Consider the following 20,054-nt stretch of genomic DNA (forward strand, 5'->3'; position numbering starts at 1 on the left):
GCTAACTAGCTGGCCTCACTGAATGGGCTTCAGGGTCCCTCTTCCTCTTCTGGTTTTTCTTGGAACAGTTCGAGAAGAATAGGTATTTTTTTTAAAGGTTTTATTTATTTATTTGACAAAGAGAGAGAGATCACAAGTAGGCAGAGAGGCAGGCAGAGAGAGAGGGAGAAGCAGGGAGCTTCAGCAGGGAGCCCGATGTGGGGCTCGATCCCAGGACCCTGGGATCATGACCTGAGCCGAAGGCAGAGGCTTTAACCCACTGAGCCACCCAGGCTCCCCAAGGATAGGTATTAACTCTTCTTTAAATATTTGGTAGAATTTACCTGGGAGGCCACCTCATTGTAGACTTTTATTTGTTTGGAAATTTTTTGATTACTTGACTCAGTTTCATTGTCACTAATCAGTCTGTTCAAATTTTCTATTTTTTCTGATTCAGTTTGGGGAGATTATATGTTTCTGGGACAGTCCTTTGTATTTCTGTGGTATTATTTCTCCTCCTTCATTTCTAGTTTTGTTTATTTGAACTCTTTTTATTACTTTTACTTTTTTCATTTAAAAAAAACCCATACACATCTTTTTATATTTACTTTTTATTCATGTGTAATAGATTTTGTTTGCTAATCCAGCTAGAAACTCCTTTTTCTCCTCTTGGGATGATAATTGAGTTCTTTTGTACTTGGCCTTACATTTGGATCATCTTCTGTCATCCTAATTATTATTTTCATCTTTTTAATTCTTCTGACATTTCTTTCCAATTATGACTGCAGAATCCTGGCCATTCCTCACTGGCCTTATTCCTTACCACCCTCCCCATTAATGTCATCTTCTGGTAACCAGCCTGTTTCTACTACAATATCACTAAACCAAATTGGTCAGCAAATATTTTAACTTTGTACATACCTTCAAATTTTTAACTGCTTTACATTTTTATTGGCTTTAATTTTTAACCACTTAATGCAAGCCAGCAATTCTGGTTTAAAACAATCTTATTAAAAATTTTTAAAAGATTTTATTTATTTTATTAGAGAGAGAGAGTGCACACAGAGGGTGAGTGAGAGAAAAGCAAACTCCCCGCCGAGCAGAGAGCCCCGCATGGGGCTTGATCCCAGGACCCCAGGATCATGACCTGAGCTGAAGGCAGATGCTTAACTGACTGAGACCCCCAGGTGCCTAAAACAAGATTAAATAACAATTATATATATTTAACCCGTACAACGTGAGGATTGATGTACATGCACATAGTGAAATGGTTATTATAGTCAAGCCAATGTAACCCACTGCTTCTTTACATAGTCAGCATCTCATGGGTATGTATGATGGGAGCACTTGAAATCTACTCTCTCTGCAAATTTCTACTATTTAATGCCATCTTAGTAGCCGCACGTCCAAGCTTCCGACGGACTCCCCTTGCGCACCCGAGGCTTCCAGCCCAGTCTCCCCTTTTCTCCACCTCCCGGCCCAGGTTGGGCCATTCTGCCTAGCGTTTCTGTGTTGCCGACTCGATTTGAAGATTGTGCATGTAAGCGAGATCATGCAGTGTTGTTTTTCTTTCTTTCTGTGTCTCGCTTTTTTCGCATAACATAATGTCAGTAATTTGGGGTCCTCTTGGTGGAAGAAGAATGGGCACCCCCCCTTCCCCATGCCCCAGCCTCAACCCTTCACCCAGTTCCCAACTTTTCCTTTACCTGCGGAGACTTGGAGAAGCTCAGAGCGGGTTTTTGTCTTTGAGGCCGCACTTTCCGTGGTGCTCATTGATCTGCGACTGTGTTGATGCTCATCCCTCACGGTGCGGCAGCCCTTCCCATTAGTGTCCGTTCTTTATCGTTCCGAGCTGGCATTTAAACTCAGTGGCTGCTTTGAAGTAATTTCAGAAGTGAGATTTGTCCGTCGTGGTGCGCGCCGTAAATAATGCCTTCGGGAGTTGGGCCCATCCAGGTCTTCTGTCGCGGATGCTCTGAAGTGATAGCTTTGCAGGGTAAACAATACCTGGGAGCCTCTGCTTTTATTTCTGAAGATTTATGTGTACCGCCGAGGTCTGAGACGAGCATTCGGAGAGAAGCCTTATTTGTGGTATTTCTTTCGGTGTAACTCCTTCTTTCCCTTTTCAGTGCCTTGGGAAGGCATTCCTGGGAGAGATTGGGTCTTCCTCCGTGCTTGCCGATGCTGGAAGGAGCGTCGAAAGCGCTGCTGGTCTCCAAACTAAGTTTTTAAACAATCTAGGAAAACAGAGAGAGAGAGAGAGAAAGAGAGAGTGAGCACGAATGCAGGGCGGGGGGGGGGGGAGGCAGAAAGAGAGAATCTTTTTTTTTTTTTTTTTAATTTATTTGACAGAGATCACAAGTAGGCAGAGAGGCAGGCAGAGAGAGAGAGGAGGAAGCAGGCTCCCCGCTGAGCAGAGAGCCCGATGCGGGGCTCGATCCCAGGACCCTGGGAACATGACCCAAGTCGAAGGCAGCGGCTTAACCCACTGAAACACCCAGGTGCTGCAGGAGAGAGAATCTTAAGATGCTCCATGCAGAGCCCAATGCGGGTCTTGATCTCATGACCCTGAGATCATGACCTGAACTGAAACCAAGAGTTTTGGACACTTAATCAGCTGCACCACACAGGGACCCCATCTGGAATGTTTCTAATTGTTCCCGTCTCATTGTACACTTCCTTTCAACCCCAGTTTAATCTTGATTGGTTTTTCAGGAGAAGATGCTGCTTGTTAGCTAGATGCTGTTTTTGATTCTGGTAGTTGTTACAGTTTCGTTATCAAAGTGCTGTTCCCAGGCGCCCCCCACCCCCCACCCCGCCCGCCCCAGGCTGGCTCCCAGGGCTCTGAGCTTCTGCCATGGAACACATTTTTGTCTATCCTGGGTTTTTAATTTTTTTTTAATGTTGTTAAGATTTACTTTTCTGTTTAATTTGTTTTCTGTTTTATGGGTGTTTTCGGTGGAGGAGCCTGTTTTTTTATCTTCAATTTTTGGAAAGTGTTTTCATTACCACTTTTCAAAATTATTTTTTATTGTATTTTCTTTGTTTCCCTGATGGAGGTATGTGAACGATTATGACTTTATTCATTTTTATTTTAGTTGTATTGTGATAATAAAATTTTAACTCTACGTTACGGTAGAGAGGATGTGTAATGCCTGCTCATGTATCCCATGTGGATACCCAGGGACCACCTGGCTTTAGTAATAATGACTTTTCTTTGGTCTCATTTTATTTACAGTCCGCGGACTCATTGTTTGTCCTGGCATATTTTCAGGGGAAGCCCAGATATTATGCCATTTCACCTGTAAATGTCACATACCAGAGTCCTGGGTGTGGCTGATTCTTCCTCATGGTGTCATTGAACTTCCTTCTTCAGACCCCGAATTTCCTCTAAGCAGGAGTTGGATTGAGAGCAGACGGTCTCCAACTTTTTGGCCTTCAGACCCCTTTGCAATCTTGCAAATTATTGAGGACCCCAAATGCTTTTATTTATTTATTTTAAAAAAAGATTTATTTATTGACTGATTTGACAGATCACAACTAGGCAGAAGCAGGCAGAGAGAGGGAAGCAGGCTCCCTGCTGAGCAGAGAGCCCGATGCGGGACTCGATCCCAGGACCCTGGGACCATGACCTGAGCTGAAGGCAGCGGCTTAACCCACTGAGCCACCCAGGCGCCCCTGATTGTTACATTTGGAACAGCTTCTGTGTTTCCAGTTTTCCTACCATTTAATTTTTACCTCTCTTAGCCTTTTCTTCTTCACTTTTACAAAGGCAGTGAAGTTCGTAGGTACACACGTTATTATTGGGAGCGTCCCTGATGGGGAAGTACAGACGGAGGAGTGCTTCCAGAAACTTCTCTGCACTCCCCACTGTCGTTAGCGCTGTGAGCCTTTTGGCCTAGGCCTTTTCAAACCTTTTCTGTGGGCTTCTGAGCAAACTTGGAGACATTAAAATAAAAGTAGATACTTGCGTTTTTAAGATGGTTTTCAACAGTGGTAAATGGGTAGGTATGTACCCTGTGTTTTTTCCTGCAACTCACTTTTTCTTTGTCTTTTAACCTGACAGTATGTCTTGGAGGTCCGTCCACGTTGGCAGAGTAGCTGACTGCATTCTTGGGTGTGGACACTGTGTGGCTGGGTGTGGACGCAGCAGAGTCTACACAGCCGGCCTACTCTTGGTGAACAGTAAGGTGTTCGTTGTTCTCCTGTGGCAGCCACTGCTGTCGTTAGCACCCTTATGGTGGCCTGCTGGCCATACTTAGCAGTGTTTCTCCACCTAGGAATCCAGAAATAGGAATACTCTGTAGAAAACTCTGTCCCTTTGGGGGGCGCCTGGGGGGCTCAGTAGGCTGAGCTTCTGACCCTTGGTTTCTGTTCAGATCATGATCTCAGGGTCGTGAGATCCAGTCCCGTGATGGGCTCCGTGCTGAGTGTGGGGTCTGCTTGGCTGTCTCTCTGTCCCCCCAGCCCCCGCTTCCTCCCTGTTTCAGATTTTAAAAAAGAAAAAGAAAATTCTGTCCATTTTGTGGTGCAGTGAGCACCACCGTGATTGTCCCCACGGAGCTGCCCCGCACTGCACGTCCGTTCTCCTCTCTTGTCCTTCTCCGTTGGGTTGTCTGAGGCACCAGTTGCAAGTTCCGGCAATTAATCCTCCGTTTTGTCCATTTTAAGGGCAGTTTTCTGCTTCTGGTGTTTTGCTTGGCTTTTAGCTTTGTCAGTGGCTTGTAGTTTTTAATCTTTTGGCACGTGCTCATTTTTTTTCCCCTGCAGTAAAATTGCTCAATCCCTTTAGGGGATTTTCTGTGTGGTTCTGTGTTTTTGCATCTTTTCAGTGTTTTAATGTCTGGGACAGAGTCTGTGGACTTCTTGTCATTTAGTTCCCCGGTCATCCATATGTATGACACACGTCATTGTCACTGCGGACCTGTGCGGAGCTCTAAGGGGGGAAGAGGCGTTGCTGGGGGAGCTGGAGGTCTTTCCCTGGCAGATGAGGCCTTGCGTCTGGTTCTTTCCTTGGCTTCTGTTCTCAGCTAACCAGTATCTTGTGTTTTCTAATCCCTCCATGATGTCCCTGCCTCTGTGCCTCTGTGTGTGTTCTTTTCCAACTGGAAAGTGTCCCTCTTTCCCTTGGCTCTTGGTTGCCGGGTGCTTTGAGTGTGCAGAGCACGCCAGGAGGCGTGACCAACGTGTCCGTCTGCGGCCCCCATGGTCCTACAGGGGCTGGTCGGCCCTCTCCAGAGGTGACCCTGGATGAACCAAGCTTCGCGACTACTGCTGTGTGTCATGCCCTCCCTGCCAGCCCATTCCCGCTGGCCGGTGACTTGCTCTAGTCAGGACAGCGTGGCATCAGGGAGGCCATGCTGGTTCTGGGCAGTGCTCTGAAGAAGGCCCATGTGCCCTTCTGTGCCCAGAGCCTCTTGGAAGGGAAAGGCCTTGGGGCTTCCTGGACCCACAGAGGATGAGAGGGTCCAGCTGAGCCCTGCCTTCTCTCTGTCCTGGCTACAGTGCTGCACCGTGGGTGAAGTGACTGTGGCTGCTCCAGCGCCATCCATCATCTGGCAGTGGCCATCGAACCAGCAGGAGAACCCGTGAGCAGAGCTGTACCAACCCGCGGAAGCATGAGAAGTAATGACAGGCTGGTGACTTTACAACACTAGATTTAGGGGTCCCTTGGGTGGCTCAGTGGGTTAAGCATCTGCCTTCGGCTCAGGTCACGATCCCAGCGTCCTGGGATTGAGTCCCGCATTAGGCTCCCTGCTCAGTGAGCTCCTCCCTCTCGTGCTCTCTCTCTCTCTCTGTCAAATGAATAAAATCTTTAAAAAATGAATAAAATGTTGGGTTTGGAGGAGTTGCTAATGCAGTACTAGACAAATGGAACAGAGAGGGGGGAGTGATCGGTCTGGTAGAGAAGGACTCGGCGTTATTTAAAAGACTTAGGAATGCTCTCCGTAGTAGTCGTCCTTGAACGAAGCGTCTGCAGCGGTCCAGGCCTGGTGTAGAGAACGTACATGCTTTCTGCATGGAGTTCGGCTCCCCAGTCTTTGTAGATCGTTGTGGATTTTATAAGAACACAAGCCATAACCACTACTCCTTATTGAGCCGCTTGTCCCTGCCAGATTCTCTCCGGCTACTTTGTGTGACTTGCTGTCAGCAGATTCCTACTTTGCGTGGGTGATTCTCGACTGACTTCAGCTCATCCTTTGAGAGGGTGGCCACCGAAGGGAGGCGCCGGCCACCTGGACGGGCTTTGCCAATGGCTGGCCTGTCCTCACTGCCCTGAGCTTGCAGAGCACCTGGCCCTTTGCGCCCGACCGTGTCTCGCTCTGCCCTCTCCTGGCCCCGCAACACTACAGTGGTTGGCCCAGTCAGCTCTAGGACTGCACATGTGTTGTTCCCTGACACCCAGGGATCTAGGACCACGTTCATAATCGCATACGGCTCCTCAGGTGAACAGTCACCTTGCTTCTTTCCCTCTTCCTTGCTCTTGGATGTTTTTGTCTGTGCTTATGGCCACTGTCCTGTAGGCTGCCCCAAAGTGATAAACCCCTCTGGATGCTCTTTCCACACAGTCAAGCCCCTGAGCTCCATTTTCTGGTGTGTTTTGTTCTTTCCTTGGTGACGGTCCCCCTGTGGCCCCACAGGGCCTGCTGCATGCCCTCCTCCTGGGGTTCCTCCTGCCTTCTCCTGTGCTCGGGGCTGAGTTTCCAGGAGCCTGCGTTCTCATTTTGCTGTGTTCCCTTGGGACCGTCCGCTCTGCTGTGTGTCTATATTCTAAATCCTTGTATCCTGGGTTTCCTGAAATGCTTCTCCATCCGGGGCTAGGCCTCTTCGATTGAACCTCTGACTTTCCTTATTCCTCTCGTATTTTTGCTTTTTGCGTTTTCGTCTTTTCATCCAATTTTGGGCGGAGATTTGGTCGCTTGACTCTTCTCTTAAAATTTCACAGTTTCCATTCTCTGGACTCCGTAAAGCCTTTTCTTGCCCAGGAGTGTTCCTCTTCTGCATGTGCCGTCTGTTTTGTGAGCTGCGGCACCTTTCCTCCACGCTCTCAGAGTTCCGGGCGGCGCGCCCTGCGCCCTGCGTGGGGTCCGTGCTCTCCCCGTCCCAAGCGTGGTGTTAATTTACATGTTTGCTTCAGCACCTACCCTCGTGCTGCTACTTTTCCTTAAGGCCTGGTGATGCTTTGTTCTTTGGAATCTGGAAAGAAGGTGCTGAGGCCTTGGGGAGCATTCTGTGCCTGGTGGTGCAGAGCAGTGGGGGGCCCCCACCGGTGGACAAATCGAGCGGGTGTGTGGCTGTTTCGCTGGGTGATCTAGACTCATTTGTCACCCCCAAACTCATATGTGGAAGTCTTAACCCCCAGTTCCTCCAGAATGTGGCCGTATTTGCAGATAGGGTCTTGGTCTTTAAAGAGGAAATTAAGGAATAATGAGGCCATTAACATGGGTCCTCATGTAATAGGACCGATGTCCTTATAAGGGGTGGGACTTAGGACACACGCACATGGAGGGAAGGTCGCGTGAAGACCTGGGGAGAAGGCGTCCATGCGCAAGTCGGGGAGAACGTGTGCTGCAAGCATGTGTAGGTCGCGGCTTTTAAATGCTTTTACGTCTCCTTGGATAACGTTTGAGAAGGAAGCACAGAAGCCTGTATTTAGGACCATGTTTTCCAGCACTTTTTTGGTCCTAAAGATCTTCTTTGTCTGCTTCTTGTGATGTTAATGTTATTGTATTTGTATTCACTGACGTGGAAGGAAATAATCTCTCAACTCGGCATTTGTCAGGAGGGCATCTGTCCACATCGTTCAGGACAGAGTAGCCTCGATTTCCTTCCGTCTTAGCCTGGCACCCTTGGGACAGACCTCATACCTAACTTGAGCACATGCTCCTACTCGGTTTAAATCCGTTGGCGAATGTTCCATCCTGGTCAAAGCCACCAAACCACAAGAAAACCCTCTTCCTCAGAATAAACCAACCCGCTGACCCCTGGATCTCAGACTTCCAGCTTCTAGAACTAGGAGAAAACGAGTTTCTGTTGCTCGAGGCCCTCCTGGCCCCTGGTCCTTTGTTACGAGGAGCCCCGAGAAGACCAATATGCCGGGCAAAGCCCACTTGTCAGTGTCTGCGGCTCTCCCCTCTGGGGCCATCCAGTTTCCCTAGAGGAGAGATCCCCAGTCTTCTGCCAGGCGGGGGCCTGCTGTGAGCCTCTGGGAGCTCGTGACGGGAACGAGACCTCCATGTGACCTTCCTCTCTTCCCTTGGGCCCCTTGCCTCCTCCTGGGAGCCTGGCTTGGGGCCCATGTGGGAGAGGCAGTCAGCTGTCCGAGCGGGATTGGCACAGGGTGCGTCGGAGGACTGGGGGCTTAGCTGCACCTTATACGAGCTACAGCCAAGCTTCCCTTTCAGCCATGCGACTTGCCCCTACTTTCTGGAGATCCCTGGGCACGAGCGGGCGTCTGCCTCTGCAGTCCAAGAATCTGGTCCTTGTGTCTTTCCTTCTCCCCAGGCTGCTGCCCGGGGTGTGAGCTTCATTTTCAGCTTCGAGTTCTGAAGTGATTGTCGACTTAGGGAAGAGCTGCGGATTAGTTACCGCGCGCTCCTCGGTGGGGCCATCTTACAGAACGGCGGCGTGACTGTCGAAGCAAAGACACTAGAGCTGGTCCAGTCCGAAACTAAATGTAATAACCAGATGTACTAACGACAGAACCTGGTCCAGATTTTACTGGATTTTTCTCTAACACCCTTTCTCCACTCTGAGATCCGGTCCCGGATGCTGCATCGTGATGAGCTGTCCGGGTTTTGTTGTCTCTTCAAAACAGTTAGAATTGCTCCGGATGTCCTTGGGTCTCGTGACTCCCTGGGCTGGAAGGGCGCTGGTCAGGTATTCCGAGAAGGTCTCTTAATGTGGGCTCATGTGGTGTGGAGTTTTCTCAGGATTTGATGGAGGGTTTTGGACTTGGGGGAAGGACACCACAGGGGGACGGGTCCCCTCGGGGCATCATGTCAGGGTTCGGGACCTGACGGATACAACTGGGAATGTTCATATGACGACTTGCTTAGGTGGTGGCTGCCAGGTTCCCCTCCCCCACACAAAGTTCCAGTAGGGGTGTGAAGCCTTCTTTGTAATCAATATGCCTTTGGGGGTTCTGGAAGCCTCTGCCAGAGTCCCGCTTCTCCTCAAACTTTCGCCTGCGCGCGCATCGGGAGGCATCGCCGGCAGCAGTGGTCGCTGTGGCTTCTGCTGGGGATTTTCTGCTTCTGTCCTTCCATCCGTACTTCTTAATCGGAGTTTTGTAAGGAAAAGTCGCCCCTTGTGCCTCACCTCTTTGTTCATCCTAGAATGAACAAAGGGATGGACTTCTGCATGGTTATTTTATTCTTTGGCGCTATGTCCAGTTTTCTGTTTCTTTCTTTTATTGCTCAAATGGTTCTCGCACTGGCCACACGTTGTCAGCTTGGTTCTTGTGTCCTTTTTTTTTTTTTTTTTCCTGAGCATTTTTTCACTTACTGATACCACAAGATGCCCCGGGCTCCTCTTGTGGAGTTCACAGATTTTTAATAAATTCTTTTTACTGGGGCGCCTGGGTGGCTCAGTCGGTTAAGCATCTCCCTTCGGCTCCGGTCATGATCCCAGAGTCCTGGGATTGAGCCCCATGTTGGGCTCTCTGCTCCGAGGGGAGACTGCTTCCCCCGCTCTCTGCTACTTGTGCTCTTTCTCTCTGTCAGATAAATAAATAAAATCTTTAAAAAATTCTTTTTACTTCTGTTTTGATAAGGTTTCAGAAGGAAGCAGAGAAGAAGCGTGTGTTCAATAAAGTGCTTTCTCTAAACTTCTTTTGATCATAAAGGTTTTGTTTCTTATGATGTTATTGTTTTTTAATTTCTATTCACTATTGTTTAACGTCTGAAGCAGACATCTGTTAGAAGGAGGGCATCTAGTCCCTGTCTTTCCAGACACTGTAACCTGAATTTCCTCCCCCATCCTTAGCCTGGTGCACTTGGGACTGACATTATACCTAACTTGAGCAAACAGGATCCCACTTACTTTAAAACACTGGGTGCATTCCATCCTGGTCAGATCTCCAAAGCAAGAGAAAATCCTTTCTAAGGACTTGGAAAGGGGAGGCTTTCCCTCTTCCGTAGAAGCAATCGGAGGGAATGTTATCCCTTTCCATGGATGATGATGTGTTCCAAAACATCAGGTTTGGAGCAGCTGCAGCCTTTTTGCCCCCATGAGGGTCAGGTGCTGTGGCAGGGAGCAGTTGTCATGTAGAGCCTGAGGGTGAAGCCAACCCAGGAGGGGAGGGGGGTGCCAAAGAACCAGCACCTTGGGGCTTAATGTGTGAGTTGCTGCTGTAGAAAGCCCCACCTGACCAAAACACTTCCTTTATTGTTGAAACCAGTGCGGTGTGTCATTTTGGATGTCACTTCCAACGAACATAATCTCTTTCTTCCAGAAATCGTGCTTTACTGCCTTAAATGTGCAAGTGCTGTAGGCAATAGAGATAATAATGATCTCAATTGATCTACAAATGTTTTGAAAAAAGCATCGTCTTTTTTTATGTTTCCAGGTTGGTGATGACTTCGCACTGTGTAGTGAGGACAGTGATTATACAGAAGCTAGTTCTTTGGCCACCGACATGTTTGGGACTGTAAACGCTCTGCCCTGGCCCATTCTCCTAGGAAGTGAGAGTTCAGTCCAGTCAGGGGCACCTGCGTGGCTCAGTCCCTTATGTATCTGACTCTCGATTTCAGCTCAGGTCATGGTCTCAGGGCTTTGGGGTCGAGCTCCGCATCGGGCTCTGCACTCAGTGTGGAGTCTGCCTGGGATTCTCCCTCTGCCTCTGGCCCTCCTCCCACTCATACTGTCTCTCAGATAAATTAATTAATTAAATTTAAAAATTAAGTCCAGTGAGTGAGTAGGGCTGTCCGTTAATTTTCACGTAGCGAGCAGCCCTGTACTCTGTTGTCTGAGAGATGTCCCCAGGGGTCCTGTGCCAGTGGATGACACAACCTGCCTTTTGACCAAACAGTCACCTCGTTGGAAGCCATCTCAAGGAAGTAAGTAGAGAAGTGTGTGTATAAAGGGGGGAATGTGCCAGAGGGGTACTGAGGTGTCGTTGCGACCGAAGAAAACTGGAGAGATGTATAAGGGGCAGTCGGTCACATATGTTACGGCACATTTGTGCACATCAGCCGCGGACCGGTGATGGCCGTGTGTATTCAGACCTGGAGCGGTGCTTGTGGTGCACTCTTGGGTTCAAAAGAAAGCAGACATGTCACAGTACAGTACGATTGCATTTGCAAAAAAATTATATATACACGCCTATAAAAATTAGTGGTTATATTACAGATTTTTAAAATCCCTTTATAAAGTTTTTTTTTTTCTGAATCAAATCCACACCACTTTCGAGTAATATTCTAAAGCTAAGTAAAACCAAAAGTAGCTTTGTGACCCTGGTACCCTTCTTCTGGAGCTCCGTTTCTGAACAGCGAGCAGGCACGAGGTGCTCCTTCGATAACTGGTTACTTGTGGGCTGGCCAGGTCTTATGTGTCTATGACGTGGATGTTTTTCCCACTCCTCCTCCAGGCCCTTCTCGGCGCACGGCTCAGGCAGCCTGGAGTCGGGGGCGGGAGGAGGGACGTCCTCTGGGCAGTGGCACAGCAAAGGTCAATGTGAAAAGCAGTGAGCCTAGATCCCAACGTGGGGGCTTTCATGCCCTGTCTTCATGGTCTGGTCTGAACCCTCCACTGTTACGTTGGGGCACGGTTCTGGTTTTCTCTGCTTCATAGCGGCACCATCACAAATAAGGTGGTACCCCCAGAAGAGCCTTCCAAACTGGAGGAAAACATCTGTGAGGTCCTATTGGGTCTTGTTTGGGACAGATGCTGGGATCTTGGCTCTGCCTCTTAATGTTTCTTGGGCTGAGAGTCCGTCCGGGTCCTGTGCTGCCTCCTGAGGAACCCCACGTCCTCGGAATGGAAGGGAGCGGAGGGTGAGGGGGTCGTTACGTCCTCTCCGGCCTTTGAGCCCCTCCTTAGAAACTGCCCTCTGTGCAGTCAAAACGGGAGGCCCTGGAGGTCAAACGGTAGGTCGTGCAGCTCTGGGGAGAGCCCGGTACCCTCCAGGCCACCCTGTCTGCCTCCCGAAGGAGCTGAGTCTGACGACACTTCTTGTCCCGTTCTTCTGCTTTGCCTGGCTCCGTGATCTGGATGCTTCGAGCTTTTTTCACAAGCCATGATTCTGTTCCTTTGGCAAGAGACCTCTGTTATCCCTCCTGCCCCCTTTGCTTGATGGCTTAATTTCGTCGGCTCCCACCATTTGATTTGATTTGATAGCGTGCAGCATGACGTCCCCAAATCATTTCTGCCTGTTAAGCAAACATATATTTCTGGGATTGATGTTTTAATTTAATGAAACACATTCTAATGAGGGTCAGCTGCAGCCGTGAATTTTTTATGAGTGATTTGCTGAAAAGCAAATCCAGTGGTAACATCCTGTGCTTGGCTGAGGGGACCCCAAACCCTCGTTCCAGTGCGTGGTTGAGTGAGACGCAAAGCGAGATTCTGCTGGCCGCGGCACGCCTGGCTTCTCCTTAGAGTCGATCCTGCTGCGTTTGTGCGGTGTCTCGTCGGGGTTCCCTTCCGTTGTTAGAAAGAAGGAGCATCCGGGGACGCCCAGGCCAATCGAGGAAGACACGGGTGGCACAGAACCCCAGCTTGGCATCTGCTCCTGGGGCTCGTCTTCAGGCCCTATTAAGGCAGAGAATGAGGAGGGCTTTGCTGGGGGGGGGGGGGTGTGCGTGTGCATGAGCGTGTACGTGTTACAGGTGCGCCGGGCACTGGGGAGGGCAGGAGAGCGAGTGCGTGAGCAGGTACACCGGCTGCTGGGAGGGAGGAGAGGTCCGAGTCTCTGTGGAGGAACCTGGGGCTTCCATCGCCGCTCTCCTGTCCCCGAGCCATTCTCCTCGTGTTTGTTTCCTGCGGCTGCACAGTGAGTCTCCACAAGCTGAGAGCAGTCAGACCACCGGCGTGTATTCTCTCTCGATTCTGCAGGCCAGATGTCCTAGATCAGTACTGCTGGACTGAGATCGAGGTCTCACAGGGCTTTGCTCCCTCCAGATGTTCACGGGGTGGAGGGACGCCTCTTCCAGCTGCTGGTGGCTGCCAGCGTTCACTGGCTTGTGTGGCTTGTGGCTGCGCCAGTCCCTCGGTGCAGCCCCCCCCCCCCAGCAGCCCCTGCTCTGCCGTCCCCTTGCCCTCTCCCCTGCAGTGCAGGACGGTTAGATGCGCGTCCGCCTCTTCCCACAAGGACCCTGTGATTGCTCTCAGGGCCCTGCACAAGCCAGGACACCCCCACGTCGAGCTCCTCAACTTGGGAGGGGTTTGGGGGGGATCGGTCCGTTAGGCAACTGACTCTGGATTTCAGCTCAGGTCATGATCTCAGGGTCCTGGGATCAAGCCCCACGTGGGGTTCTGTTCTGAACGTGGAGCCTGCTTGAGGTTCTCTCTCCCCTTCCCTCCTGCCCACCTTGTACGCGTGGTGCGCTCTCGCTCGCTCTTCGTCTCTCTCAAAAACGATCCTCGGCTCCATCATGTTTCCTGTGAGGACTCTCCGGAATGAGGTCGACACTCACAGCTTCCAGGGATCAGGACCTGCCCTCTCGGGGCCGTTTGCATTCCACAGTGGTCTTCCTCCTCCTTTGCCAAGGCCCTGATCTGATGCCCCTTGGCCAGTACGTCTGTGCCCGGCTGGTCTGGCTCACGAGGCAAAGGACCAGTTAACAGTGGGTGTCCCGGGTGCCACTTGCCCTTCTTCTCTGCTCTGCGGGCCGCTGTGTGAGGACAGGACCCCCAGGAGGGATGCAGACATTCTGTCATCACGGGCACGTGCCCAAGAGAGCTGTGAAGATTCCCACGCAGAGCCGGGACGGGCCGGCCAGCCTCCACACCTCTCTGTAGCACGAGATCTGCTCCCTGACCCAGGATGCACTTGGGAGGCCACTCCTGCCCCGAATGACGGCCGGCCTCCTTCCCTGGCCTCTGGGGTGAGGGCGCAACAGGCCTGGGCTGGATCCCAGAGTCCTCTCGGGTCCTGTTTCTGGCTCTTTCAGCAGCCGCAGCACATCGGAGCAGCTGCTGGCCACGTGGTTTGGCCCCAGGCCGTGCCGTTCCTCAGCTTATGTCTGGAAGCCCGTACTTCTGGAGGAGGTCAGGTCAGGTTCACATCGCGAAGGTTCCTCCCTCCTCCCAGCAAATCAAGTCTGTGCTGGTAGCTGCGCCCCACATGGAGCCGGGGTGTGCGAGAAGTCACGGGGCCAACCACCCCCTCATTCAGCCCAGTGTCTGTGACAAGCTGTGCCCGAGGCAGGCAGGTGCCCAGTTAGGTTGCCCCACAGGCAGGAGGAAGATAACAGGGTAGAGCTGAGAGACCGTGTGTCTCGGAGGGGCTTAGACTGAGCCGGGGCCAGCGGGGCGGGCTTGGCCGGCCTCGGGCCGCACCCAGCGCTGAGAGCACTGTGGGGCCGGGGGCCACGACTGAGGGCTGCTGGAAGAGGAGCCGCGCCCCGGTGGGCCCAGCAGGTAAAGGGACAAGGGGATGGTGTGGGCCTGGGCCTGGGGAGAGAAAGCAGAGCGTGTTCCTTGCATTAATATTCCTGCTGCTTCTGCTCTGTGCCTCTCCCTGCCCACCCCATGAGACCGATGCCAGATGACCGAATACGAGGTCATTTGTTGAAATGAAAGTGGAGTCGTATGTGTCCGTTGAGATCTAGCAGCCTTAAGACAGCAAGTTCAATAGGGGTTTGTTTCATTCATGGCCAAGAATGCGGGAATGGGCCGCCTCTGCATGGAAGAAGCTACTCTCCGGGCTGCCCTCCCTGCTGCAAGACGGCTGCCACAGCTCCAGGCGTGCTGCCTGCGTTCAGGAGAGAGGGAGGGAAGTTGGCCACAGCATCAGCGGAGGAAGTGCTTTCTCAGCTTCCGCAGCTCCCAGCAGACGTTCTCTTGTCCCCTTGGTCAAAGGAAGGAAGGGAGAGACGGGGAAGCGCTACCTGTGTCCTCAGCTCCGGCCCACCGCCACTGCCTTGGGGATGAGGCTTCTCACAGAGGATTTGAAGGGCACACAGACATTCGGGCCACAATGATGGGGAAGTAGGATCTGGGTGGCTGGTCTCTCCTGGGGCAGATGAGGCCTTCTATATTCCAGCATTCCCTGAGTCGTGCGCAAAGTCACTATTCACAACAGAGAATTCTTGGTTGCCACAGAGACCCATCGGGTCCTGGGACACTCGGCGGGTGACACTGTGCTGAGAGTTTGGGACATGGGACGGAGGTGGGCAAGGCAGAGGGAGTAGAAGCCGGAGTCTGCCCTCAGGGCTGTTTGCTACACACCCGAGGGATGGCCTCCACAGTCCGTGCCCTCAGACCAGACTGCTTGCCCCTGGCTCTCACCAGCCCGTCTCATTCAGGCGAGGGGAAGCATCCTCTTGAGGCGTGGCAGGTGGGGTCTGTGGGACCATGTCACCGTCCAGAGCACGCCCTCCGCTGATGACTCCCAGGTATTCAGTGAGAGCAGTAGGGAGCAGAGGGGACCCAGACCCCGAAAACAGAGGAGCAGGAGGAGTGGAGGGTGAGGGGGTTTTACGTATGCTTAGGAGCAGGCGCATTTCTGTGATGAATTCCAAGTTCACACACATGTCATTGAGTCATCTCAAAAGCCCCAAGATACAGAAAGGGAAACAGTGCAGAGCCCTGGAGTCTGCTCTGCCAACGGGGGGCAGGGAGGGGGGGAGCCTGGACTTTTAACCTCCAGGCTTGTGACAGGCGATGCACCTGTGATGACTGCCGCTAACATTGCCGTGGGACGCGCCGGAGAGCTGTGACCAGAGTAGATCCTGAGTCCTCATCCCGAGGAAAACAATCCGTTGCTTTTTATTGTGTCCATGTGAGCGGGCGGGCACTCACGGAGCGTCCTGCGGTGCATATTCCACGGGATTTGCGAGTCAGACCCTTACATGGGGCACCTTACGCTTTCGCGGTGATGTGTGTCCATTACATCTCCGTAAAACCGGGAGGAAAAAACCCTTGGGGGTCTTGCCGGGAGCCCTAGTGGCCTGTTCACCACAGCCGCTGCTCCTTCACTTGCTGGGGGGCCGGCGGGGGGGTGGGGGAACCTGCCCAGAAGCCTGGGGGTGGGGCTGTGCTGCCGGCCATGGTCCTCCCCACATCCCCGTTCATGGAAGTGGGAGCAGTGTCGGAGAGAGGACAGAGCTGGACCAGTCCATCCAGAAGGCCCTAGAGATGGAGGAGCCCCATGAGGGACGTGTTCACAGAGAGTCCCGTCCAGCGGCAGTGAAACCTGTCGCCATTCGATGAGATTGCGAGGGGCAGTGGTGTCCCTGCTGCGAGACCTAGGAAGCATGCATGGGTGTCACCCTCATGGAGCCCTCTGCTGACCAAACGGAAAGCCAAGTAACAATCAAAAGTGGACTCTGGGAGCCCAGCACCCGAACAACCTGGTCGAACTGATGTGTGACGGCTGCGGTCTGGGATAAAGGGCACGTGTGCACTGGCTGCCCAACAGGGCCCTGGTCTTGCCTTTTGCGGACATCATTCTGTGGTCCGACGCTGACCCAGGGGCTTCGGACCTCAGGCTCCTTGCTCCGGATGTCTTAACACCGTCAGCCCGGCTACAGCCTAAGCACCAGCCTGTCTCTTCCAGGTGCTTTTGCCTGCGTAGAGATTTCTGAGCTGTGTGTGCTGACTTTCCATTCGCTCTTGGAGGATGCACGGGCTGTGGAAGGGCGGGGGTGGAGTAAAGGAAGGTAAGTCAACCAGCCTTCCGGCGCCTGTCTGATGTCCCAGTGTTCTGGAATGGGTCTTGCTTTCATCCGTGGTGATCATTAGCCTTTGTCTTTCTTTCTGCGATGATAACCCACAGGACCGGACAGAACTGCTTTTATCCCCCCCAGAGACCAGCCCCAGTGTTACGGATGCAGAGTCCAGGAGACACGTCTTGGCGTGAAATCTTTTGTACCTGGCCATCTCCTGCACAGTGAGGATGCTGGAGGCTTGCCTTTGCCCTGCACGATAAATAATTCAGTCTGGCCCCTCTTGGTTTCGCCCCCAGTTGGGAATAAGACCATCAGTCCGGGGTTTGTGACTTTACGACACAGATGCCCGCATTAGTCAGGATTTCTGCTTTTCAGGCTGCAGTGTACTTTTATTTAGTTGTTTTTTGTTTGCTAAGGACCTAAAGTGACTTGGATGGAAGTGCCGCTGGAATAAATGATGTATGAAATGAGAAATCTTTGTCCGGTTCTGCCAGGGGGAGGGAAAGGAGAAGAGCAGGCTTTCAGCAGCATCGCTGTTGTACAGTTACTCCCAATACAGCCAGAGACGCCAAAGAATGAGACAACGGATCATCATATATTTCTCTCCATTTTTTACTGAAAAGCCAGGCTTTTATCACTTTTCCATTACCCCTTGGAGGCTCCTGGCAAAGGAGAGTGGATCTTAACACCAAATGAAAGCAAATTTTCACTTAGTCCAGACGCTCCCAGGGGCCGAGCACAGGGGACCTCCGTTGTCTCTTCTGCGCTGTCTCTTCTGCTCTCTCAGGAAAGGAGCTGACGAGCTCATCCACACTAGGGCTTAAAGGGGAGACGATGCTTCATTGCTAACTTCCCTCTGGGGGGTTTTATTCTGAATGGTGGAAAACCTGGAACCAAGATCGGAATCTACCAGGAAGCCGATGAAGCTTCTCAGGGCCGGTGCCCATGTTGTTGGCTGCAGGATGGGTCTGATCTCCGCGTCACTTGCTTCCTCAGGGGCATTGCAGACCGCACACACTTGCCCGTCTGCAAGGCTGCACCGTCTCCTTCCTCCAGGGCGAGCGCGATCCCGCAGTGTGGCCGCTGAGCTCCTGCTGCCGCACGTGGGAGGGCCAGGCCGGCGTTCCCTCCACCACCACGCGCTCCTGGATCTCCAGCTGACACCTCCAGTCTGCGCCGGGAATCTGCGACCAGAGCAGCGAGAGCTGGAGACGTGGAATCCAGGCCAGTCCGCAGCGGGACACCTGCCCTTGACCTCGCTCACAGCACTCGCGTGGGGTGTTTACGGAAGCTGCACCTGCTGCCGTCGCTGCTGGCCGTGCTGGGGGGCCGTAATCATCTCCGCCACCGGAAAGAGAGGAGCACAGAGAGGCAGCCTGGGGGAGGAAACGATCCGTGCCCTGCTCTATTTTTGTCTCTGCTACAAGCTCACTGAGTGTCCTTGAGGGACCTGCCTCGGTTCTCGGTCATGCTCTGTTCGTGGCCCGGCCGAGTTTCGTTCAGTGCTTGCCAGAGCTCGCAGGGAACCGTGGCCTCCCTGACAGCACGCAGACATCCTGGCACCTTGTTTTGGGGGGGGAGGCGGAGTGTGGGAGGCAGGGCCATCCGTCATGGGAGAGGACTGGCAGTGCCCCAGTTCATCAGACCGTAGGCACGTTGAATCTTTCCTTGCGCCGCCTTCGAAGGACGGTCTTATTGTCCTTATTTGTGGCCCAGTAGCCCCTCCCAGGCTGGCGGGGAGCTGGGCGAGCTATTGTTTGCTGACCGTTTCACAAATACTTTCGACCCATGTCCATGCATCATGTTACTTGTTTCCCATTTTCAAGATGAGGGAACTGAGGCTTCGGGAGGTCAGATTATTTTTTTGGAACAGAACGGGAACCTCTGTCGTTTTGAGACCCCAGCATGGAGCCCAGTGCACAGGAGGGCTCAGCAAATAGTTGGAGCCTGAGAAGAAGTGTGGGGAGCCTGGGGGGCTCTATCTGTGCTCCGTCCCTGTCTCGGTCCCCTGGCTGGTTCACCTGTCAGATAACGTGAGCCGATCCTCGTGTGTGATCGGGGTCGGCTTGGGGAGGGAGGGCAGTGGTCAGCAGCCCTTCCTACCCCACCTGGGTTTGGAATCCCTTGAGAAATGAGCATGGAATCAGGCCAGTGCAGTAGAAATGTATTCACGTTTTGAGTGACAGAAGCTGGCCTCTAGGGGATGTGGATCCAGTCCATGGCCGTAGTGGGTTTCCTACTGTTTTGCCCCACAATTAAACTTATCCACCAATCACAGCTGGAGCTGGACAGCTTCCCTGTGGGACAGAGCACACGCCATGTGGCAGACGGCGGATCAGCCACACTTTCTCAGGGCAGCTGAAATTGCCAGGGAGAGAGCCCTAGGGGTGCAGGGCCGCACAATGACTTTCTTCTCAACTGTCCTAATACAGTAGCTCACTCTGGTTCTGGGGAGAGGTCAGGGAGGAATTGGGAAAGAGGTACCTACATCCAGTGTTTATTAAACTAATAGGTCACATATCAGAGACCGAGGGAATGCATCTCCTGGAATCAGTGTTTGTTCTTGTCCCAAGTGAAATAATGAAGGATGGCTTTCTTTCCAAACAATTTAAAACCTGTCCTAGCAAGGAAATTGGAGGCAGCCTCCAAGGTATGCCTGTATAGCACATTTATGCCTGGGTGTAATCCTCTCCCCGAAGTGTGGGTAAGGCTGTTGGCTCATTCTCATGAACGGAATATAGCAGAAGTGACTAACGACGCTTCTGAAATTAGGTTATAAAATTCTGCTGGGCAGTAACAGACCAAGACCAAGAACTAAGGCAGTTCCCTCGAGGACACTCAGTAAGCATATACACTATCTGGAACACAGTGTCTTGGAACACACGTCTGGGAGAACCCAGTTGCCATGTCCTGCAGGAGGCAGCCCTGTGGAGAGGTCCACGTGGCAAAGGCTGGAGGCCTGTCAACAAACGTGTGAGTGAGCCCAGAAGGGATTTCCCCCCTCCCCACGTGGAGCCTTCAGATGAGACAGCAGCCCCAGCTGACCATTTGATTGGAACCTACTGAGAGACCTGGAGCCAGAGGCACCAAGTTAAGCTGTGTGGATTTCCAACCCCTAGAAACTGAGCTAGTAAGTGTTGCTTGAAGCCCCTAAATTTTGGAGTACTTTGTTGTGCGATGACAGAGAGCTAATACAGAAAGCCTTGTCCTTCCTTGCACGAGGGCCCTGCAACGTAGCAT

General features: G+C 52.2%; 1 protein-coding gene across 3 annotated transcripts in view; it reads left to right on the forward strand.

Moving 5' to 3' along the window:
* GALNT17 (polypeptide N-acetylgalactosaminyltransferase 17) overlaps positions 1–20,054 on the forward strand; it is a 419,539-nt gene that overhangs the window by 62,828 nt on the left and 336,657 nt on the right. Inside the window, exon 1 of one of the 3 annotated variants that reach the window (XM_059154781.1) lies at positions 16,751–16,805. The exons of the other annotated variants lie outside the window; for them this stretch is intronic. Within the exon in view, the coding sequence (XP_059010764.1) occupies positions 16,766–16,805 (40 nt within the window). The 5' untranslated portion in view covers positions 16,751–16,765. Of the gene's footprint in view, positions 1–16,750; positions 16,806–20,054 lie in introns of those variants that run through there. 3 annotated transcript variants of the gene reach the window in all.

This window comes from Mustela lutreola, chromosome 17 (genome assembly GCF_030435805.1).
Source record: "Mustela lutreola isolate mMusLut2 chromosome 17, mMusLut2.pri, whole genome shotgun sequence".
Classification (NCBI taxonomy): Eukaryota; Metazoa; Chordata; class Mammalia; order Carnivora; family Mustelidae; genus Mustela; species Mustela lutreola.